This window comes from Aphelocoma coerulescens, chromosome 1, assembly GCF_041296385.1.
Source record: "Aphelocoma coerulescens isolate FSJ_1873_10779 chromosome 1, UR_Acoe_1.0, whole genome shotgun sequence".
In the NCBI taxonomy this organism is placed as follows: Eukaryota; Metazoa; Chordata; class Aves; order Passeriformes; family Corvidae; genus Aphelocoma; species Aphelocoma coerulescens.
In genome coordinates this window covers 27,012,260-27,036,271 of record NC_091013.1, presented here as the reverse complement: position 1 = coordinate 27,036,271, position 24,012 = coordinate 27,012,260, and the positions used below count along the sequence as shown (strand labels likewise).

The 24,012-nt window shown below is 38.9% G+C and overlaps 1 protein-coding gene across 5 annotated transcripts in view; it reads left to right on the top strand.

Moving 5' to 3' along the window:
• Positions 1 to 24,012, top strand: part of RASA3 (RAS p21 protein activator 3) — a 144,438-nt gene that overhangs the window by 113,237 nt on the left and 7,189 nt on the right. For all 5 annotated transcript variants that reach the window (XM_069004742.1, XM_069004726.1, XM_069004733.1 and 2 more), the window contains 13 exons: positions 4,241 to 4,320; positions 8,285 to 8,389; positions 8,887 to 9,043; positions 9,844 to 9,992; positions 11,898 to 12,012; positions 12,882 to 12,956; positions 13,815 to 13,938; positions 15,093 to 15,199; positions 15,838 to 15,915; positions 16,839 to 16,916; positions 17,460 to 17,533; positions 21,239 to 21,345; positions 22,270 to 22,352. In XM_069004742.1, coding sequence (XP_068860843.1) covers positions 4,241 to 4,320; positions 8,285 to 8,389; positions 8,887 to 9,043; positions 9,844 to 9,992; positions 11,898 to 12,012; positions 12,882 to 12,956; positions 13,815 to 13,938; positions 15,093 to 15,199; positions 15,838 to 15,915; positions 16,839 to 16,916; positions 17,460 to 17,533; positions 21,239 to 21,345; positions 22,270 to 22,352 — 1,332 coding nt within the window. The remainder of the gene's footprint in view (positions 1 to 4,240; positions 4,321 to 8,284; positions 8,390 to 8,886; positions 9,044 to 9,843; positions 9,993 to 11,897; positions 12,013 to 12,881; positions 12,957 to 13,814; positions 13,939 to 15,092; positions 15,200 to 15,837; positions 15,916 to 16,838; positions 16,917 to 17,459; positions 17,534 to 21,238; positions 21,346 to 22,269; positions 22,353 to 24,012) is intronic.

Here is a 24,012-nt window from a genome sequence, read left to right as displayed (position 1 = left end):
GCCAGCTGTCATCTTTGAAGACTGTTTCAAAGCATGGTGCAGGGGAAAGAAGTACCCGGGCTCAGACTGGCTGGCCGTCTGCTGAAGGAGCAGTATCCAGCTTCACCTCAGGTGCTCTGTAGGAAAAGCTTCAAGTTGGGCACTTGTGAGCAACAGGCTTTGCACTTAACCACATCTTGCTCCACTAGAGTTTTGAAAAAAGGACCTTTAAAAATGAGTTAAAAAAAACCCGAACAAACCACACACACAGAGAAATGATATTTTTTTCTTAGTCTGTGTTTTTATAGCTGCTCCACCCTGTCTTTCCCAGTCAATGGGAGGAAGGCTATCTCCTTAGGAATACTGAAAACTGTAGAGGAAAAATACACTTAAACTGGTTGTTCTGGCTGTCTACCAGTCTGCTGCAATACCAGTGCCTTTTCTCCAAGTGGGTGAAACCTCTACAGCTTTATTTAATACAGAGTATTTTCAACAAGTCCAATTAAGATAAAGTATAACTTCTATGAAAGTACTCATTTTGGTTCTTTCTGGCAAGAGTAGCTCTAATTGTGGTGTGGTCTATACATATATGTGCATGTGTTTATAATTTAGATCTCTCTTGAAACTTTTCATTCTGTCTTCTAAAGTATGTGTATCATTCTCTTTTTCTCTTGGATATCATAGTCTTGGTCTATGCTTGACTGTTCTATTTCAGTAGACACCTCAAGAAAGTATCTGGAATAACACAGCTGATTGAAAAAAAAGCCAGAGTAGCACAGTGCTGTTGGCATAGGTTGAAAAGCCCTTTCTGGTCATATGGCTTGCATCATTCAGGTCACATTTGCATTATAAATTGTTGCTGGCATAGGGATGGCACCTAGGGATGTGGTTTCTTGAACCAGTTCTGGGACACAGCCACATCAGGAAGGAGAGCTGGGCACAGAGGAACCATACAAGTGCTGTTGCACTGCACAGATCTGAAGTGCACGTCATTCCTGATTGCTGTCTTCCTGCTCCCTCTACAAATCACCATCTTTGCCTAGAAGCCAGTAGTTGTACTGACTAATCTAAAGTCTGTCATACCAGCAGAAACACGCTCTTGTTGATGTAATGTGTTTGGATATGAGAAACAGATTTAGCAAGTTGCTTATTGGTAGCAGCACTTTCTGTAGTGCCTGAAGGGCTGGAAGCCATGAGGATAGGCTAGGATAGCTATCTAAGGTAATCTTTGCTCTGCCAACCCAGCATGTCTCATCCTAGGATGTAACTGCCCTGCTAGCAGGGAGCTTTTGTGCCTGCTTCCTGGCTCCATGAGACTATATGGAGTTTCTGCATGGGCACGGTTGGAGGGGCAGAGATCTCATGAGACCGAGTGCTGAAACTGCACTGATGTGTCCATGTGTTTACCCAGGATTTCAGTCCATCACCTGGCCCAGAACTGTGGTCTTTGGCAGTGTGATACAAGAGTGATGCTTTATATGAGTAAAACTAAAATGGGCTTCCTTATTCTTAACATAGGCAGTTCTGGAGGAGCCTGTCAGTGAGAACTTTTTAATGAGAATGTAATGCAGGAATTCAGACTGTAAGCCACAAAAACTTCACCTGATTACTCAGCCTTCTGTGTGCTGAAGAAACAGCGAATGTTTGGTATTTAAACACTGAACTTGGCAGGTGGTACCATACTGGGAGAAGAAGGAGAGAAACAAAGCATCTTCCAGCTGGAGTTGGGAGGGAGGAGGCTGGGGGCTTGCTCAGCTTGCCTTTATACTGAGAGCTGGGTTGCGTGCAAGTACCAGCAAAAGCAAAACCTGAACTCAGGCCCATGCCCCAGTTGTTCTGCAAACTCAGAGCAAAATGAATTCTAAGGGGCTAAGAGCAGGGCTTGGGAAGTGACTGAATCAGCCAGAACTCTGAAATATAAACATACCCTTAGTGCAGACAGAGCCATCATAGATTTATGCCATTTTGAGAGCAGTTAGTACGTATCAGGCTAAACGTCTTCAAGGAACAAGGTTCAGTAGAACTGCTATGACTGACTGGGAAATACATTCACTAATGAGACGTGGGCAGACCTGTGGCTAGTGCATGCAAACTAAGTGCTCTGATTCCTGTGGAGCTGAGAGATTCATGCTGTTGACAGTGGTGTCACTTTCTGCTTCTAAACAGCTTCATTAGCTTCCCTGCAGCCTGCAGCACTGTGATTGTCCAAGCCTCCAAGGAAGAAGCTGATCTGTGAAAGACAGTGAATGGGTGCTTTTCTTTCTACTATCAAAAAGTCACACAGATTTAGTTTTCTAAATGAAAAATAGGTTATTGTTGGTTTGGGAAATAGAACGCTTATTTAAGGGGTGCTGTGAATGAAACTTGCACCTGATAGGAGCAATTTTCACCACTGTTTCAGTTGCAGAGTGGTGTGGAGCTGTGTGTGTAGCTGCAGGAAAATGGTCCTCTTACAGGAACTCAAGAGGGAAGTGCTGGGGACCTGTTTGTAAACTTGTGTGTGCTGAAAAAAGAACCTGAGCAGCTGATAAAATGGCTTGCCAGCTTTGTCAGATGAAAGGGACCAACACAGCAGAGTTCTGCCCCCTTTTTTGTACAATGTTATGAGTCAGCTAGTTTGGCACTGTGGACTGGGAGTTTCCTCATCTCCATTTCCATACCGCCATCTCTTTAGGAATACCACTCTCGAGCTGTATTGATGTGCACACTAAGTAGTCATATGGGTGAACAGAGAGAGGTCATACATGCAGATCCAGCAAAACTTCTTAGAAAGTATTTACTTAGAAGGGGCATGCCATAAGTTACACCTATGCTGCAGCTTTTTGGAACAACTCCTGGGTTACAGATAGTAAGAAACTTAAAAGTTTGCTTTCTTATTAAAAATTACACCATTAACTTCACAGTGGTAGTAGAAACTGTCATTTACAGGCCTGTAGGATACTTTGCAGAAACAGCGAAGTGTTTGCAAGGCTAGGGTGAGGAATGTGTTTGACTGCTGAAGTTGTAGACTGTGTTTAAATCCACAGTGCTCTTGGGCTTACCAGGTGCATTTTTCTCCATTAGTCTGGAGCATTTAGTCTCCAGTGCTGCTAGTAGTACCTGTTAGTGTTTGTGTATCATTTTGAAAATGTTGCCTGCCTCACACATACACATGTACAAAAGACTTCGAGTTTCCTGTGCCAAAGATTGTTTTCTGGTTCCTCTCCACTTAGGCAACTGTATCATTGCCTCCCTTAATTGCCATTTGCATCTCATGTACAGTACAAAACCAAACAGTCAAGTTTACAATAAATGCCAGTTTTTGTGGGTGAGAAGCCACAAGCATATTTAAGCCTACAATAAAGTTCAGCTTCTGTGTGCAGGAACCAAGAGCTGAACCCAAACATCATCATACACCCTTGCATTTGATCAGTTCCTGCTGTGGTTTCAGCTGGGTGGGGTAACCTTTTTCTTAAGTTTCTGACACACTATACAAAAATACAACATCGAAGTATTTTTACAGTCATGGTAGAAAACAAATTTTAAGAAACGTTTGTACTAAAACTTTTTATGCTAATGCTCTATACTTCTTTCCTTTCTTCTTTGCCTGTGCTTTCCTGTTAATCAGTCTTGCAAATATGGTTGGTGAACTGTGCAGCTGCTTCTATATTCTGATATGCATAACACAGGCTAGGGTCTCTTGGATACTTGGTCTGCTTGGTATTTGTTGGGCAGGTTGAACTGACTTCAGGATATCAGGACAGGAAGAACATCCCAATTTTAATTGGGTACACTGCAAAATGTTTTTAAGGGTGGTTGTGGTTCCTTCCCTGCCATCTGCAGAGTGCCTCAGGGCCTGTATTGTATAGCTGTATTTAAATCCCAAATATTAATTACCCTTTTATTTCCCTAGATGGATAATGAAAGTGGTGCTCCTTTCAATGGTATTTTTCTATTGTCAATGTAAACTTAAAGTGCTGTAGTAATATTAAAGACGGTCTTTCTCTGTAAAAAAAAAAAACTACAGAGTAGTCCAAGAGTATCTGCTTACTCTTGGATATGATTGTGTAACTGCCACTTTATAGTCAGTAATCTGTTTAGTCAACATGTTTACTTGCTTGTATTAATGTTTTCAGTATCAGGACTGAAGTCACTGCTGGTAGTAAAATACTGTGCTCTTCCAAAGCTTTCTAAAAGTTACATCAGAATGTTTTTGTATCAGATAAAGCTGTTAAAGTTTCCTCCTTGTCATGATTTAGCTCACTACACTCCTTTTTATTAGGTTACAAGACCCAGTAGCTACAACAAGAAATCCCATTTTGACATTGAAGATGTAGATGAAGTGGACAAAATGGAGATTAGGTAATATAAAATACATTATTAGTTCAAAATTGTCTTCCAAAGTTGTGTAACTTTGTAGTAGACTGTGTTTGCAAAGTGGCAAGCATAGTTTTTCTGTTGATGAATCAAGATGAGTTTTTGTCACTGTATTTGTATGTTTATTTACCTCCACTGTCCTGTAGATTGTATCTTGAATACGTGTGTTGGTTCTGATGCAGGAGAGATCCTTACTATTTTCCTTTGTTTCTCATGTACACTGTGTGTATACTAATATGAAGTTGTCATTAAGCACAACCTTTTATATCTGGGCTCCCCTTTCCTCCCTCTCTCAGTTGCCCAGGACAGCCCAGAGGTTCTGTGATGCTCTCAGTTAAAGAGTGTATTTTCTTTTATCACTTAATTTTAGCAACTTATGTAAAGTCCCGCTTCCCTGAAAGGAAACTCTTGAACTCAGAGTTTTTCTGGGGCACAGACAGTTTCTCTTCTCTTTTGCCTTCTGTTACTTTAACCCTTTGTTGCAAGATTTGGTATGGTAAAAGTGAAATCAGTTGCACAGGAAAAAGCAATTCTGATTTCAAAACCAAATCAATCCTGCCCCACCCTGTGCCACCCTCTTAGTACTATTTTAAAACCTGCTGAGGCCAGTCAACAGTGTCTGTGGGGACAGGTGAGTATAAAGAGAGGTGAGAAAACAATAGGAGGTGCAAAACTGGAAAGTGTCACATGCATCTTACCATCACATACTGTTGAAACTTGGAGGCTTGGGCCATCTGGTGATCTGTATGCACAGTAAATGAAAACTGCTATATCTGCATTAGGTGGTGAGAAATTTCCCTCTCCTTTATGTTAGTATTTGGAGGAAAAATAGTAGCACTGCCTCCCTCCCCATGTATTCTCACCAGAGAAGGTTCCACAGTTCTTCAGAAGCGCAACTGGCTGTAAGGAAAGGAGGGGAGACCAGAAAAGGGGAACAATACGTAATCCCAGCAAGCAAAACACATCTGTCTTCATGAATGGATTGAGGGCTGTTCTGATTTGACAGTCAGCTGCTGGTTCATGTAGCCTGTCAGTGTAGTATCACAGCACTACAAGAGCATTAATAGATTTGTGTTTGCCATGACTCTGTGAGGCAGGAAAAGGAAACTATTCATATGTGAGAGAGGCAAGAGCTGGGCTCTTTCACAGAGAACATTTGCGTCAGGCTGTGCAAAGGTAGCACAACCACAGCTAGCTCATGGGAGTAAAAGCAAAGGCCCAGGTGCAGCGCTGAGCTGCTGTGGTGGTGTCAGTGTTGCAGCACAGCAGCTGACCTAGGCCTAGCACTAGACTATATTTCTACAAAGCTTTGCATCGTGTAGGCAGATATGAAGTACCATGCCCCACATTCCATGGGATGTGTGTGATGAAAAGGGCAACTACACCATGTCTCAGAAGTTCCAGTCTAGTCTTTGTAACCATGATGCTCAGCCATGCACTGATTTTAAATGGAAGCCAGGATTCTCTGAAGGATTTTTTGATAGTTTTGAGGGAGACACTAGACACTGGTGTACAGTGCTTACATACTGCTTAATATTTCAATGATTCTTACTTTATACTACTGGACTAAATGAAATTATACAGTTGTTTTACTTGCTAAATATATTGTCTGGACAAATGACTCATCTGCAACAATAATGTATGTGGAGCTGAGCTTCAGAGAAGTGTGTCATTCCTGAAAACCAGTATATCACAGTGTGGTACAGATGAATAGTTTGAGAGGAGGCTTGCAAAATAGTTGGGAAAAGATTAAGCACCTAAATAACAGGCAAAAGCAGATAAAGTGTTAGTCTTGGTTGGGCAAATTCTCCTTAGAGCTTTTGTCCCCTGTGGGACAGTGTGTTTTTGTTTCCATCTTGGTTTCCCCTTCTGCCCCCGCTCACTTCCTCCGCTCTGTTTAGTGAGAGTTAGATTTCCCCCATGCCCTCTGGACAGATCATACAATTTATGGGTTTGGGGATTTGTTTTCTTTTTCTCTCCTGAGAAAAATACAATTCCACAGAGTAAAGAGGAGACTTAGTCTCTCATGATTTCTCTCTAAAGCTATGAAAAGTTTTCTCAATTTTTGAGTGGGTGTAGGAAGTTGTAGGCAGGGCATATCAACACTTGGGGACCAGATGTTCTGGTGAATTCATTGTTTCTCCTCCTCCTCTCTCCTGTTTGTTTCTTTCTGTGACTACAATCTGACCAGTTTCAGAATAACACTTGTCATAATTTTGCCTTTTAAAAATCTTGGGAAACAGTGATCTTTTAGACTCTGAGGTCTGTGTATGAACATTTTTAATATGCTCTGTTTTTTCTTTGTATTCCAAGAGCACAAACCAATAACTTCAGAATTTGTATTCCTGCCTTGCTTACTGTGTAGTGTGAGATCTACTTTGTTAGTTCCTCTTGTACAGATCCCTTGCACTGATTGTTTTTCTGTAAGCACTGTAACTGCTTCAGCTGTCTGTGTTTGAAAGTGTTATTGTTAGTTGGCATCTTGGAAGACTTTGGATAAACTAGAAGCCAGTAGCCTGTAAATACTTGGTAAATTGTAAGTTTGATTGTATAAATAGGCTTAAAGATTCCTCTCCTCAGGAGAGCTGCCTTTAGCTGTCTGAACTGATTAGCAAGATAATAACCCATCAAATATGGAGAAAGGAGAGAGAAGGTCAAATTTTCAAAGAATTTTTTTTCCTTTTGGAGAGTTCTTGCCGTGCAGAAATACTGTCCAAATTATCAAGAGTCTGAAGAAATTTAGCTAGCAGGCATGCAGTGTGAGCTGATGGTGTGCCTACTGTATGACACCTGATGCAGGAGGCACTGTTAAGAGATACAAGATTCAGACGACTTAAAAGTAGTGTATTCTTTGCTTGCATAACATAGGATAAACCTTTAACAGGGCTGTCGACATCTGTTCCTTGGCCAGTCTACTGTGACTTGCTTGACACCAGGAGGGTTGTGTAAATATGTCCACAACTGGTTGGCTTTGCACCTTATCTGAGTTAAAGTTGCTCTTCTAAAAACTGTCATTATTTAAAACCTGTATTTATTTCCATGTAGTGTTTTTACCCCCAAAAGTTAAAGGCACATTCAAGCTGTCACTTAGCTGCAAAATAGTCAGCTGATACTGTTTTTTAATAGAAATAGCTCTTAGAGAAAACCTTAAAAAACATACAGAAACAAATACCCTGGAGTTTGAAACCCTTGCTTCAAGGTGAGTATGGTAGGGTTTACCTACATGCTGGGTTGGACACCAGTACTTCTGCTGTGAATGTCAGTGCAGTTGTTTTCCATCCAGATGTTGAAGAGTATATGAAAGGGAAGAAATCTACAGATAGATACCAGAACTTTCCAAATGTGAGAGACCGAGTGCCAAAATTTGTGTAAGCTTCAGCCAATACACAGGTTATACCAAATGGTAGAACTGTCCTAAGGCATTGAATATCTCTGCAGAACTAGTTTAGGTGCCATAAACATGTATGCTTGACACAGGAGTCTTCCTAGGAGCTAGAAACTGGGAAAAACTGTGTAGAACTAACTCTGTAAAGCTGCCACTTAGCTGTTAGTTATCCCAAATTTGACAGGGACTGAGGATATGTAGTCCTTAAATAACTTTGTGCTTTTGCCCCTGGTGTCCATTTTACCTATATTTTTCCATTATCTGGGATAGCCAGATAGCCCTCTGAATCTTTATCAGTATGGACAGTGGGAAACAGTACAGATGAGAAAAAGTTAATCTGAATTACATTTTTCACTAATGTTTTATGGAGGTGAATTGTAAGGCTTCAGAAACCTAAGGTAAGGTTATCCTTTACTATTTGGAAACCATTGCTATACAGTTTCAAGTCTTTCTAAGTCCAAGACTCGAGGGGAAAAATCCCCAAAAAATTGGAAAAAAGGTTGGGATTTAAAAAAAAAAAAAAAATTTCTTAGTAATATTTTAAATTATTTGTTTTTATTACAGGGTTGATCTTTGGAATGCCAGTAACTTGAAGTTTGGTGACGAGTTTCTAGGAGAACTGAGGCTCCCTTTGAAATTTCTCCGACAGTCTAGTTCTTACGAAGCATGGTATTTGACATTTTCTTTTGGAGAATAAGTAGAAACATATGTCTGCTCTGAAGACTTAAGAGTAATTACTGTTATGTGATAAAGTTTAAATGGATTTAATTTGTATCTTTTTTGTAAGCAAGCCAAAGTAATCTTAGCAAGTGTAAGAACAAGAAGTTTTGATAATGTGATTAGAGGTTTCAGTCTGCCTCTCTGTAGCATGTGGGAGTTCTAGTATGTTGGTTTTATACTATTTACTGCAGTTCATCAGCAGTGTTATGGTTTTAGTGTGTGGGTTTTTAATCATATCTACATAAATCTTTATGTTCAGAACTTCCCATGTTACAGTTGGTGCAAAACAGACTGGCAAGCTTAATTAAGAAGTCCGATTCAGAGCTCTCAAGAGTTTGATACATATGTAAATACTGTGTATCTGTACAGTTTCTCTGTGCTCATATATAGCCTGAGAAAATCTTGTGTTTCAGCACGAAGTTTCTGTCTTATTTTTTGCATATCAGGTATTTTCTGCAGCCCAGAGATAATGGTAACAAGTCATTGAAACCTGATGACCTCGGTTCCTTAAGGTTAAATGTGGTTTACACTGAGGACCATGTTTTTTCCTCAGACTATTACAGTCCGCTGAGAGACATCCTGCTAAAATCTGCAGATGTTGAGGTAATTAGCTTGTGTTGTTTGTTGTTTACTTGCAGATCATCTTCACAGGGGTCTGAGTATTTGTCACTATCTTGCTGGTAGATGTGTAATTACCAGAGAGGTCAGCTCTTCCTTTTCAGACCTCAGAGCCTTGTTAAGCTCTGCATATCCCTGGTGCTTGTTTTCAGTCCTTGCAGAGATCTTTATCTGTATGGTGGGTGAAGGCACACCCAGGAACACAGTGGTTTTGGCAGCAGCATATTCTCTGTGACTTTTTAATTTTACGTGTGAAAACGCCACGTAAGCTTCCGTTTGATCGTTTTCCTTTACTGGAGAGGAACAGGTTTGATTGCATAATTAAGAAAAACCCAAACTAAAGAACTAATCCTGAAACATCAAGAGATTTGGACCGTGTGTGCCCTTATGTATACTTTTTACAGTTGTAGTGGTGCTTTGGTTTTTTCAGTAAAAGAACTGGGTTCTGTACTCACTGTGACTTGAAATTGCAAAGGGTTAGATAGAGTTCTTTCTCTTCACTGGCTTCCCAGGCAGGTGACATTTATTGAAAGACAGTCATTAAAAATGTGGGGAATAAAAAGAGACTGGACTGTAATAGTTTCTAAATTGCTGCCCTCTTGTGACCAGAACTTACAGCCTACAAAAACTGGGATGTAACATCCACCCACGTTATATACAGACATTTGGGTAACTGGCCATTGCAACTGTTGTGTGGGGTTCTACATTAAGAAGCTAATGGGGAAAGAATGAATGAATGATTGTTCTGGAAGGATTTCTCAAAGTTTTTATTTTCCACTGTTCAGCCTGTTTCAGCATCAGCTGCACATATTTTGGGTGAAGTTTGCAGAGAAAAACAGGAAGCGGCCATACCTCTTGTCAGGCTTTTCTTACACTATGGCCGAATTGTGCCTTTCATAAGTGCCATTGCGAATGCTGAAGTGAAGAGAACTCAGTAAGTACCAAAAAACAAGTTGCTATCGAACATACCTAACCTGCATTGGCTAGTGCTAGAATCCTTCACTCATTTTCTAGAAATATGCAATTTCAGAAGAAAATGTCGAAGTGGTTCCTGTTCTTCCTAGCTGAGTGGCAGGATTCTTTATAAATTCTCTCACTGCTCTCAAGAGCTGCTTAATTTGACCTTTAGGAGGAGTTCCCATCATTTTTTGTGAAAATGATTTGCAAGACTGTTTAAACATCTGAGAGCAGGGATTTTTACTCTTCTCAGTCTTAAGTATATTTGATAATCAAAATTCTACATTATCTTCAGCTGTTCGTATGAAATAATTTCAGTTTTATCATGTGCTAATAAATCATTTGGTGCTGAGTGTTCGTTTAATTTGTTCAGAACAACAAGCAAGTTCCTTCCTAATCATGAATATTTAAGGCAAGCTGTGTGTCTAATCTTCCCAGTTAGAGGGCGAAGGATTAAGGATGGGATTGAATTTGGCATGGGATGGCAGAACATGAAGTTGGGTTTTTTCAGTTGCTTCTTTTGAGTTTGGTGTTTGACTTACTGGTGGGCCGATAGTTCAGTAGCATAAGATCACAGTGTTCATACCAAGCAGGTCCTTTAGAACATTTGTTGCCACAAGCCTTGTGCCTGTGTTGTTATGCTCTTGATTAACAGTGGAAGAGACAATTGGGAGTCAAGGGGAATGACAGATACTGACTGTAAATTTCCTTAGTGCAAAATAAAGTCTTTGTGTGGGTTGGGTCTTTTCAGAGTGTCTGAGGGATCAAGTGTGTTCTTTCCTGTAGGTAGGTGTATTTTTTCTGAGCTGCAGGTTGGCTGAAACAGCATGGTTTCTGCAGCATGAGGAAACTTGCTGATCCGTAGTCACTCATGTTCCTGTGATAAAGCAGCAAAGATGATGTTTGTTTTCAGGGCTTTCTGGCATTTGTAACAGGCAGTGAGCTTACTTTTTTTTGTGAAACAAAATGATGAATCCAGCAAAGTAATTGATCCTGTTACTGCTTGTAATTGAGTACAACCATAGCAAGCTGTAAAAACAGAAAAGATACCAGTATGTATATGAGCAAGCAAATAACTTCAGTTCCAAGTTTGGTCTGCTGTCACTAAGCACTAGTTTTGATTGTACCTATTGTAGATGAGGTCATTGATTATGTACCTATTTGCATAACGTACATTGCTAAGCAAGGGAGGTACAGGTACGTGATAGAGCAGCTGGCTGAAGCTTTATTGGTCACAGAGGCTGTATGTCTAGTACATGATGAGTTCTGTGCAAAGAGCTTTTTTTCAGAAAAAACCTGGGAGTCTGCAGGATGCCACCTTGCCACACAGTTCTCTGGGCTGAACTGGGATCTGCACTGTGTTGTCACAGAACAGTGCTCTAAGTCCCTTAGAACTATGTCATTGGAGCCTGCCTTCTCTTCTTCCTCCCAGCTCACAAGTACTTACTTTGTAGGTGGGAGTAGTAGGTCATGTGCAATATCCAGTGTAGTTGTGAGACTAAAATCACTGCCTCTTTCCCTTATTCAAATTAGCACTGTTCAGTAGCATGTGAAAACAGACGTGTTTCCCACATTTGTGTTGCAGACCTCTTTGATTTGAGCCTGTGTGTTGCTGTGTATTTGGATAGTGCACTGAGCACATGATGCTAATACAAAGAAGATCTGTAGTCCCTCTGGATTTTCCAAGGCTGCTGCTTTTATGTTATACCCTGGACGTGCACTAAATGCTGCATGACTGCATTTGATGGCAGGCTGGTGTCAAAGGGAGGTTTTGCCTGACTATTCAAACCCAGGATTCTGTCACCTCTCACTGCTGCTTTTATTTCTATGTATTAGCAGTTCATTACAAAGAGACTAAATTGCAGTAATTGTTCACTTCCAGAGATCCAAACACCATTTTCAGAGGGAACTCGTTAACTTCCAAGTGCATTGATGAGACAATGAAACTGGCAGGGATGCATTATCTGCAAGTTACACTAAAGCCAATTATAGATGAGGTAAGAACAGTTTAGACTGTTTATTTGGTAGAATGTCATTATAAAGGCCTTTAGGGAACAAGTACCGTTTATTACTTCTCATTTTAAGAACACTTTGTCAGAATAATGCTTAATAGCTTGTTTCTGCTTTAAGATCCTGTGTGTTATGTTAGCCACAGCTGAGTTGCCCAATTCAGAAACAGTTAGATTGCATTAAAGGGAGAGGAAAATTTCTATTATTAAAGCACATTGCTCTGTTTTATAAAAACTAGCGTATATTGTTTCTGAGAAATTAATAAATAATATATACAGTAGAAAGCTGTTGGGAAGCTATAAGTAATGCATTTCATCCAGTGGGTATACAGGAATACAGTTACTCTGAGATAACTGTGCATGTGATGCATGTATTGTAACAGTGGTTTATTATCTATCCAGTCCAGAATGGTGAGTGTGGGTATTTTAGTGCAGTAATTGGGCAATACTTTCAGACCACAGACTTCCTTTAAATGATTTGACAATTTCTTCAGCTGTTTTTGTCTTAATGTTTCATCAGAAAATGTCAAAGTTTAAAGAATATGGATGTACTTTCAAAGGCGACTATTTTGGAAAAATAGGAGTTTTCTTGAACTGCCTTGCTTGAGAGATTCTAAAAAACAGTTCTGCATTTCAGTTGAAGGAAAGGGTAGAATGAATTAATGCTACTTTTTGGGAAAAAATAAGGATGACAAATAATTTACCTTTGCTGTTAAAAGAAAAAAATACTGTTTATAAAGTTGGGGTTTTGCCTTTTACCTCTCATCTCAAAAGCTAACAGATCATGCTTTTTACAAAACCTTTTCTACTTGTAAATAAACTTGTATACCAATTGTTCACTATATTTTTTTTTCTAGATCTGCCAGGTCCATAAGCCTTGTGAAATTGATCCTGTGAAATTAAAAGATGGTGAAAACCTGGAAAATAACAGGGTATGCATTAGATTTTGAAGATAGTCTCTGTTCATGCCATCAAGTTTAAATTGATCTTGCAAATAATTTTGTCATTAGAATACACTGTAAGCTTTCTTGACACCACCCTTATAATTATTTTGCAACAGCTTTACATTATGCTATAAATGCAATACCTGTAGAAAGTTAATGATTTCTCCTGCTGCCCTGAGGACAAGGATAACTTAGCCTGTGGCTAGCCTGGAGAAGAGGAGGCTCAGGGGAGAGCTTCTCTCTCTCTACAACTAAAAGGAGGTTGTAGCAAGGTGGGGGTTGGCCTCTTCTCCCAAGTAACAAGTGACAGGACAAGAGGAAAAGACCTCAGGTTGCATCAGGGGAGGCTTAGATTGCATATTGGGGAAAAATTTCTTCACCTTAGGGGTGGTCAGGCCCTGGAATAGGCTGCCCAAGGAAGTGGTGTAATGACCATCCTTAGAAATGTACAAGAGGTATGTGGATGTGGCACATGGGGACGTGGTTTGGTGGTGGACTTGGCAGTGCTAGGTTAACAGTAGGACTCAATGATCTGAGAGGTCTTTTCCAGCTTTAATGATTCTATGATTCTGCTGATGATGTAGTAAACAGTGCTAGAAGAAGGAATGATATGCCATACGGCTCTATCATTTAATGTTTGGTTTCATAGGAATGATATTTTTACTCTTCTACTTCAATATGTGCATTTCCCAAACAGTATAATTGAGTGAGAGTTTGTTTTTCAAGTGTATAAATGTTGAAAGTGGGAATCTTTTAATGATGCCACTATGAATAAAACCAGGAATAGTACCACTTTCCACAGCAGGAAATTATACTAATTTTATCATAATCTTTGCATTTTTTCAGGAAAATCTGAGGCAATATGTTGATCGCATTTTTACTGTAATTACAAAATCTGGTGTAAGCTGCCCTACAGTAATGTGCGATATTTTCTTTTCACTGAGAGAATCAGCTGCCAAACGTTTTCAAGGTGAGTTTATAGATATTTTTATTTTACATAACTGATAGTTTTAAACACAGGTGTAGTCTAGCAGTCTGCATGATCCCTGTTGGATTTAGTAATTGAACAGCAGCTTATCCAAAATAATATTTGCAGTATGTTAATGCTGTTTTTTCATCTGTTATTCACTCCACAAGGAACATTGATTTTTAATGATGATTGGAGTTTTTTCCTTATAACTTTCAAAGGAAAACAGCATTTATAAAGGTCATTATGATGGTATGTGTTTATGGGTTCAGTATTTGCAAAGCATACTCAATTTTCAAATGTTCAGGGCTCTGTAATGGCTCATTCTGCAGATTCCATGCAGTGCAATTATCTTCTGCTCGTATGTCGATCTGTAATAAAAGCCAGTCTATAAATTGGAGTTACTGCAAGCTCATTGCTCTAGGACCCCATGTGCTGCAAAGGTTTTCTGGCTGTCAGGAGGCAGTTCTTTTCAGTCCCTCTTAGTTGTTTTGACTCTGTGAGAGTAAGTGGGCAATGTAAAACCAGAATTAAGCAAAACAACCAAGCTATGTATTTTCATGAAGGGATGCAGATTACAGTAAGGAAGTGTTAAAGAGAGTAACATGAGTTCAGCTTTTAAGCAAGCACTTCAGAGTAGGGAAGCTCAAGCAAAAAACCATTGACTGTGCTGTCATGTTCTTTATTTTGTGTTTAAATAAAGAAGTAAAATGTCTTTTCTGTAACTACCAACTGAAATAGATACAGGAGTCTGTACAGCAGTTATACTCAGGGCTATAAGTAGGTAAATGAGAGTTGGCCTCTCCTGAACGTTTCATGAACTATGTAAATTATTTATCATACTTTAGTGCATCTATGGAATCACAGATGTCTATGAAATTCCCTGTGTGGTGGAAGAGTGAATGGTGTTCTTGTAGCTTATGCTGTGGACCTGCTTATTTTTAAAGAGGCTCTCATTGACATTTCCTTGAGTTAGGCTAGCTGATATCTGGCTCCAAATCCTCTATCACCAGTTAATCCTGTAACTTGCAAATATATACATTATCCAGCACATGCTCGAGTTAGCTCTCTCAAGGCTCTGTGATAATTACATGAGGCTTTTCAGGAAGGATTATTGAAATGCTGAGTAGAGTTTTTTGGTTTTTTTTTTTAAATAGGTGACCTAGATGTAAGGTACACAGCTGTCAGCAGCTTTATTTTCCTGAGGTTCTTTGCTCCTGCCATTCTTTCTCCAAATCTCTTTCAGCTTACACCACACCATCCAGTAAGTACAGTATCAGTTTTTTTCTAGCTATGTTTATGGTTCTGTCACCATAGTCTGTCTGTCAAAATTCTTTGTTCAATTCAATAGCCTTTAGGAAAAGTACCTTTGTTAGTTCAAAGATGTGTTGTATCTGTCTTGGATATGAAGCATATGTTGAATGACTTTGTATGTGAAGAACTTGGGAGATACTGGAAGAAGAGTGAAATTTAAGGATAAACAAGGTAGGTGGCCTAAGCTGCTGTGGAAGGAAGGTCATTGCTTTGGTTTTGCCATATCACATTAATGCTGGATTGATTTTCAGCAGTGTTGGAAATATTTTGGATGTTAAAATGGATGCCAGGCTTCTTGTAGTTGTTCTTATTGGGAGTGGGGAGGATGTGGACAGCCTTGTTTTTGTTTTGCGAGTGAATGCCTTTGGATCTCTGAAGGTCAGTAAGGTAGCTGTGGAGTATGATGGCTTAAGAGTCAAAAACCTTTTAAAATAAAAGCAACTCTTTTCCTGCAGTGTTTTATTTGGGGTATTTTCTAATCTTTTGTTTCCTTTCTGCAAGTGAAATATGAAAAAAAGAAATACAGTTTACCTTCCTCTATTCATTATTTTAAATAGCTAGTCTATGTAATATTGTTCTCTTTCCTAGGATCCTCAGACTTCTCGAACTTTGACACTTATCTCTAAAACCATTCAAACACTAGGCAGCTTATCAAAATCTAAATCTGTAAGTATGCTATTTTCATTTAATGGCTTAATTTAGGAAAGTGATTTTTTTAATCTTTTATCATTAATTGTAATTAAGCCTTTAAAATACTTGAGTTGCACTAAGCTTATGCAAAACTGGCTATGTTTGCTTTGATTATAAGCCTCTCATGCTTAGAGGAAAACTAAATCTGTCTTAATCTGAACTAGATTTCAGTAAAGCAAAATGGCGTGACCAACCTAGAAGTCTACTTCAGAGCTTATCATTCCTTCTCTGGAAGAAAGACAATGATCAGGAGAACCTGTGAAGTTCTCTACTTATCTGTGATACACGATTAGCAGCTCTACAGGGGCTTTATAGATTGTTTCAGCATTTTAAAACTCAGCTGAGAAAAGTCACCCAGTAAGGGGAAGGGCTATACTTTCCTTTTCATACCAGTTCAGTTTTCTGTCTGTCAGTGATGAGATTAGATCTATATGGCCATACTCTGGATGTTTGATTGAAATAAGTGTCTCTAAGGCACTGCACTGCTGTAGCTGGTGGTAGTTCGGGGTGGTTGGGGTCTTGTTAGGATTCACACAGGCAACTGCGGGTGACTGTGTACCTCAGTTATGAATCCTTCAAGACAGTAGATTTCCTTTTCTTACACTTCTTGTCCGGAGGAAAATTAAAAGCCAAAGCAGAATTTTGAAGCATTTGAAGAATGCATTATTAACTGTGGTAACTGAACATAAGAAATGCATTCTGCTATGTCTCTGAAATAAAAGTTTGGTACTACGGAATGTGTGCCGTATAACATGAAAGTAGCACTTTGCTTATTTTACTCCTGGCCAGAAAAAAAACCTGTCTTATCTGCAGTGACTTTCCTCCTGACATACTGCTATTAACAATATTTTCTGTATAAACTCTATGATGATATGCATGGTTTTGGCTTTGTATTTCAGGCCAATTTCAAGGAATCTTACATGGCTACATTTTATGACTATTTCAATGAACAAAAATACGCCGATGCAGTAAAAAATGTAAGTAATGTATGTGAAGGTTATAAAAATCCTGCTGTGCTGTTGAAGTTGAATCTTAGAAAGCAATACATACTGTTAGTAAACCAGGAAGTGTGTTGAGAAAAGCAGACTCCTGATAACTAATATTCAAGAAACTTGTATGAAATTATATGCGTGTGAATAGTAAAATCTCTTTGCATCTATTTCTAGTTAATAATTAGGTTGGATTAACAAGTTGTTGCTTAGAGCTTTTGAGATGTGTTTTGTAGAATGCTGCAGATCTGTGATGGAAATTGCTTAGTCCAAAAGTGAAAGATCCACGTAACAAAGGAGAAGTGCAAGAAGTACTGGGCATCTGCAGTTCTACTGCTTAAGAGCTTTTGTGCTATTTTTAGGTTACAACCCAGGAAACCTCCCAAATTCCTCAAGCTTCTGCCATTACCTTCTGTTTAACTACTTCTACAAATATTCTCTTGTGGCTCTGTGCTGTGCAAACGTTGAAAGATTTTAATTTGGGTAGTGTGGTCCTGTCATTTTTACATCTGCTTTTTGTTCACCTTTTAGTTTCTAGATCTAATTTCATCTTCAGGAAGACGAGATCACAAGAGCATAGAGCAACCTATATTACTTAAGGAAGGGTAAGTATGCATGTGCAACAAAACCCTCTACTCGTGTGCTTACTCCCATTCTAAGGCAGCCATCTCTTTTTCTGCCACCCCTATTCCATTCATGCATTCAGAGAAGAATGTAGGAAGATTCTTGTGTTGTGATTTCTCCTCCCTGTGGTTGCTATAGCTGATTTGAACATATTTTCATTTGATTTAAACATCTTAGTATAAATGTGTGTTGAAAAAAAAGGAGGAAAGAGAACCCTGTAGAACTTAATTAGCTCAGCTAAGGCAAGATAAACTTAAATCAGCGTTGTACTAAAATCAAGCTGGGGTCTTCTTCCTGAACTCCAGTGAATAAAAGCTGTAAAATTCCACTGTGAAGACTGCGAAGACTGTGAAGGCAGATACTGAATAAGTTAATGAGGGCAAAGCCTGCAAATGGAATTTACTTTTGCTGCCCTATAAGATTCATATGCTAACTATTATCACGGCCATTTCGAGGAAAATTTGACATGCACTTGGAACAGTTTATAGTTTTAGTACCTTTCCTTTTTTGGAAAGCATGTTCCATATGCTCTGTTAGTTTCAGATACCAATTGCTGACATTTTTTGTTACAAAACTGAGTTGTTAAGATCATCTAAGTGCACTGTAGAAACAGCTTTTTTGAGCTGGGAGGAAGAAAGTAAAACAAAATCCAAATTTTTGTCAGAGCTCAGTAAGCTCAAATGCTGTTTGAAATTAAGCTTTCATGGTCTCTTTAAGTAATGCAAGAACTACATTTTCAGTGAAAACATGACTACCCCTTCTATTTAACCTTGACAGTTCACTTCTCTGATAAACCTCTGTCCTTAGAAGCAATTTTGTCTATTTTACTTCTGTACGTTTATCATTTTTGTTTTCGAAATAAATTTATGGTTTGTAACGTTTGCCCTCTAACTGTAAAACATTTTTTCTGCCTCTGTCTTTCTTTTGCTCCTGTCTGATTTTTTTCTGTCTTTTCTTGCTCGGCCTGTGGCTGCTGTTGTAAGGACTCTTAAACTAACAGTAAAGAAAGTTGATGGTAATAGTTCATGCAGGTAAGATGGTAGAGGCAGTTGCTGCTTTGCTGTAGCTACTGGCTGACAGCATGTCCATTGCAGCAGTAGATTTGTCTGACTTAACTTCGGGGAGGAAGTACTCTGTTTAACCATCCTGAAATGCCTGTGTAAACCCAGCAGAGAACATTTAGTTACCCATTTCTTGATGTTGATCTCTTTTTTTTTTTTTTTTTTTTTTTTTAATTCCCCTTAAAACAAAAATCTGGTGTAAATAGAGAATAAAGGATTTTTATCTGTAGGCAGAGCACCAAGAAGCACTGTATGGATCCTGATGAGATTACTGGAAGTGATGAAGAGACCATACATTTTCTAGACACTTCTTAAGTAGCATTCATGTGAATTATTCTCAAGGTTAAGAAGTGGCTTTCAGCAGTCTGTTTTTTTCTGACATTTTGCATTATTGCCATGTTTTGTCATGGGATTTTTTGCAGCCTTTGATTTGATTATTCTCCAGATTGAATGGCTGTTTAGTAGTGTTTTTATTTGCCTTTGCAATATTTTTGCTTGCTTTTATTTTTTTAATCTATCTTTGTCTCTATTAAGAGTTGTAAATGGAAAACTATAGCATATATACTTTAGAATGAAAAGATTAGTCATTGGCACTTGGATTTGCTGACATCAGTCATGCCATCACTGCTTACCAACTGCTTACCAGCTGCCTGCCTGGTTCTTTCCAAAAGGAAGAGAATGAAAAGGAGAACTGGTTGTTTTTGTTGGTGAAAAGGGCATGTTGATGCTTCCAAGCAAGGCTAAGGCAGATCCAGACTCAGGTTTACCATAAGCATGAGAAGAAACAGTCTCTCCAACCACCTTGTACTGAAATGGGTTTAATCTTGGACTTTTTCTCTCTCTGTGCTTCTGTTTGCTCTGACTTCTCATATATTTTGCAATTGCTAGAAACAAAGAAGTTGACCTGATAACTTCTGTGACTTTGAATGCTTGTCACCTATCTCTGGAAAATAAAAGCACATTTTTCTCTGGGCTATGTCAACTATGAAGAATTTAATTAGAAATGTGCTCTTAGCTCTGCCATATGGAGTTTGCATTTTTCAAAGAGGGGAGGCTCTGTAGGAGTTTGCAATTTTAAGTCACCTTTAAATGTTGGTATGAGAAGGACTAGAAACTAACTTGAAGAGCATGTTGTCCTGCCCAAGGATATCAATTCTTGCTTTGAAATTTGCCTTAACCTGGAATTGAGGGCTACTGCCAATGAGCCTGGTGATGACCTGAATCACATGGTTTTATTAAATATTTCTCTAGTATTCCAAGAATAAGGACCAAGACAGTAACTGTCCGAGTATCTTAAGAATGAGCGATCTGTAACCATAACCAGTTAAAAAAAATGATCTGTTGCTGTAGACAACAGCTTTTGTCAGCTTTTGCCCACACAACTTGGAATAAGCAGCAGGCACCAGCCCAGCTGGTTACAAAACCGTTAAAGTCTGAAGGAACTTGGGTTTCAGTTTGAGCTTTAAACAGACCTGTGGTCTGGGCAGATATATTGTAGTTATTTGTGACTGAAGGTACCAGAAGCAAGAAACAATATTACCTATTCTCATCATTTTAGCTCTGGCATTGAAAAATCTTCAAGTCATTTGCTGTTCTCTCTGTGGGCTCTTTGTGCTGTATAGTGCCTTCCTAGCTGATAAAAACTCTACTCTGTAGTAAATAGTTTTTACCCACTCCATTATGCTGTTCTGTATTTGTTACAATAGTTAATGTAATGTTTAGAGTAGCTGTTATCAACTCTCTACTGCATATGCACACACATTTTTATCCAACAAAAGTGATGCTGAGTAGTATGAAGTCACCAAAGTCACACTGAAGCTTTTGGATTGATTTAGAGGTTAGGAAAGTGGTGGATGCATCACAGTTTCTCAGTGAACTAATTTCACAGTAAACTCATTCAAGTTTGAAATTAAATAAAACTGACAACTCACTAGATGAGCACCCCTAATCTGCTAGAAAAGGAGTGGGGCTGCTCTACCTTCCAACCATGGCATCACTTTGTATGGTACTGAAATTGCATTTCCAACTGCAGTATCTATGTGCAATTGCAAATGAGGCTGTGGAACATCCTGATTTTGTTTCTAGAGCTTGAGAGTGATTAAAGCATGTAAGGGTACAGTAGGTGTGCTCCAGAAGCTTTACACCTGCCTTTTAATTACTAAATATAGTCTAAACCTTTTGAGCTTTCTCACAGCTTTAAAAAAAAAAAGAAAATAAAGCTTGTAGAGTCAACAGGTTGGGCTTAGCAGAGCAGTACTAACCGTGTTCTGCCTTTTTCCTGCTGTACTAGGAAACCATTTAGCTGGATTTGTAACTGCAGAAAGGGCACAAACTGCAGCTCAGTTAACTAACTACAAGTCAAGTTACGTCTTGCCCCTCATTTAGATCTGGAAAAAGGATGGACCTAACTAATAGATGCACTAAACCTATCCAAATGTGACTCTCTTCCTCGCCAAGAAAAGGCCTCAATAATTAGAAAACACTCTGTGTCCCTTCCTAAAGCTTTGCAAGTGTGATGACATGTATCTGTATGCATATATATATATACACACATATAAATCCATATACATAAGCATGTATCTTTAAAAGCTGGTGTATTGTAACAATTGGTACCCTGTTCACTAGGTTCATGATCAAGAGAGCGCAAGGAAGAAAACGATTTGGTATGAAAAACTTCAAGAAGAGATGGTTTCGCCTGACAAACCATGAGTTTACCTATCAGAAAAGCAAAGGTAACAAAGGTTTGCCTGTCTTGTTTTGGTACATTAAAGCAAAGATTAAACATAAGGATTGTGTAGGAGTAGAAGACTGAGATCTAGATCTGTAACTGTAGAAGACACAGTGCAGGCATGTCTGTCAGCCTGTATGTTCTTGCTCTTTTTTTAGTGTCTGTATTGACAGTTAGAGAAGCTTCTTGGATAGCACAGTACCCTGTAAGTTAGCAAAGTAATAGTAGATAATATTTATCTAATATCAGTTATTAACATTGTCCATAGGTTTCACAGTTACCTAGATTGTCATAGGAAACAAAACTTAAAAACCTTAAGCTGCGATTCGGGTTTCTATTGAACATTCTCAGATGCATCTCAGCATATGCTCATAAATTCTGAAGCATTGGCACAACTGGGTGCAGTAGACAGGGATTTGCCTTTCAAAATGTGTTCACTTAATGTTGCCTAATAGCAAGGATTTTGCCTTTCGCAAATTGTTCCTGTCCAACAGCACACAACAAATACCACTTCCTTCCATCATGTAAGTATATAGGGAGTAAAGAAAGATAGGGAAGTATGTTCAGATCATGCCAGTCATTATTTCACAATCAACTTTGAGGTCTTGCATCACCACTAGTTCAGTTCAGCTGACAGGAATGATTTATTTCATTGTCACCTTCGCAGTAAATATACTGTGTCCTGCTGCAGCAATCAGTTTCTAAGAGGTTTGCTAACGTAAGGTAGTGCAGCTGAAAACAGAAATTACTTAAGATAATACTTAAGGACCATGCTAGCAAATCCCTGCTGAGTGAAAGATTTTTCCTCTTTTCTTATGCAGTCAAAATGATCTTCAAAGAAACTGTATCAGCCCTTAGAAAAAGGGCAAAAGGTGAAGATGAGTTGTGAGTAAGTGGCTCATTATCTGTGTGTCTGTGTGTTCTGCAGGTGATCACCCTCTGTGTAGCATTCCAATTGAAAACATTCTGGCAGTGGAAAGGCTAGAGGAGGAATCCTTTAAAATGAAAAATGTAAGTAGGTCATCTTCATTAATGTATTTGTTAGGCTGCTCCAGATCCACCAGCCTAATCGCCTTTTTCCCCTTTGTAACCTGGATTGGATTTCTATTGAAAGATGTACAACCACAGCTGCTTGTTCTGTATATAGTAGCAGGAGTTTCCAAAAGTACAGCCCATTCAGATTCTTAACAGCCCAGTCAGCAGTCTTTGGATTTCATGATCTGCAGCACACTCAGTACTGGGCACTGCTGATCAGCTGTCAGCTCTGTAAGGTCACACACAGGTAAAATGATCAAGTCCCTGCCCTTTCTGTCAGGCCTCTCTGGTGGGAAGGAGCTCGCTGTTTGACTGTGAAGGATCAAAACTTCTTTATTAGCTATTATGTTTCTTTATTGCTTAATGAAAGTACCTATATATATGTATTTGTATATGTCTATTTAATTTGGGTTAGGTTATGTACCAAAACAACATCTGTGCTGTGCTGGTATGGTTTACCATTTTGATTGCCACGTTAGGGAATAAAACACAGCTGTATTTCTCATGCATGGAACACTGCTGCCAACTTCTGTATTGTGTAAGAACAGACTTAATCAGTTTGGGTGGTGTTGGGAACCTTTTTCATACACCTCTGCCTGTAAAGCTGAGTCCAGTCCTTAAAAAATTGTATTTAAAATTAAACAAAAAAAGAGCTCAGTTTTTTTCCCAGTTCTTAACATGCATCTACTACAGACTTATTTATGCACGTAAATAGTTGTGACTTTTATCTTTTTCTGCCTTTAAGTCTTTCCTGCTGTCTACACTGATCGTGGGCACCATGCAGGGCAGTGCCCAAACCTGCCCTAGATACTAGGTTCCTCAAACAGCTCTTTGTTAAAAGTGAAATACAATTCTAGACTCCTCAGTATTTCCCAGTTTCAGGTATTATTTTGGTAGCATCTCTCTCTCTGTGCTAAAGCATGGAGTAAGTTTCAGTTCCATCTGCTTCTAGAACACGTCTCAATTGTAGTGTAGTTTGCTCTGGTGTTTATAACTCTACTACATAGGCAAAAACCAACCAAGCTGCAAAATACTTTAAGCTATCAGAAGGCAGCTGTAACATCTGATGATGAACTGTTGCCATCTGCACTCTGCAAACTAACTTGATTGAACTGAAAGCAGCCACACAGTTGAGATAAAACTCACTGTCTGTGGAAAGGAGCTGAGCTATAGTTTTGTAACTCATGCTGAGTCTACTGACCTAGACTGAGCAACCAAAACATGTCTGTATTGTGAAGATTCATTATAGGAAAAATACGGCTTTATTGTTAACATTAAAAACACTGTGCTATTTTGGTTGCTTAAATTCAGTATTACTTGGAATATCAAGGTGACTACATTCATTTTGGAAAGTAAGATTCAGTCTTTCCATAAACAGTAGAAAATACTGTTACCACCTTCTTGTGCTAATATATTCCTATTTTTCTTGCCATATATAAATAGATTACTGCAGCAAGATCAGGATTCTCAGAACACCACAGCAGATGTATTTGCAATGGATATTCCCTCATGGGTGCTAAGTGTGATAAAAATTCACATTTTGTATAAATACTCTCTGTGTATCTGTGCTCTGAATTGCACCAAGCATGTCTTTCTCACTCATGATAAATCTGCCTGTCTGACAGTAAGGCCAGTA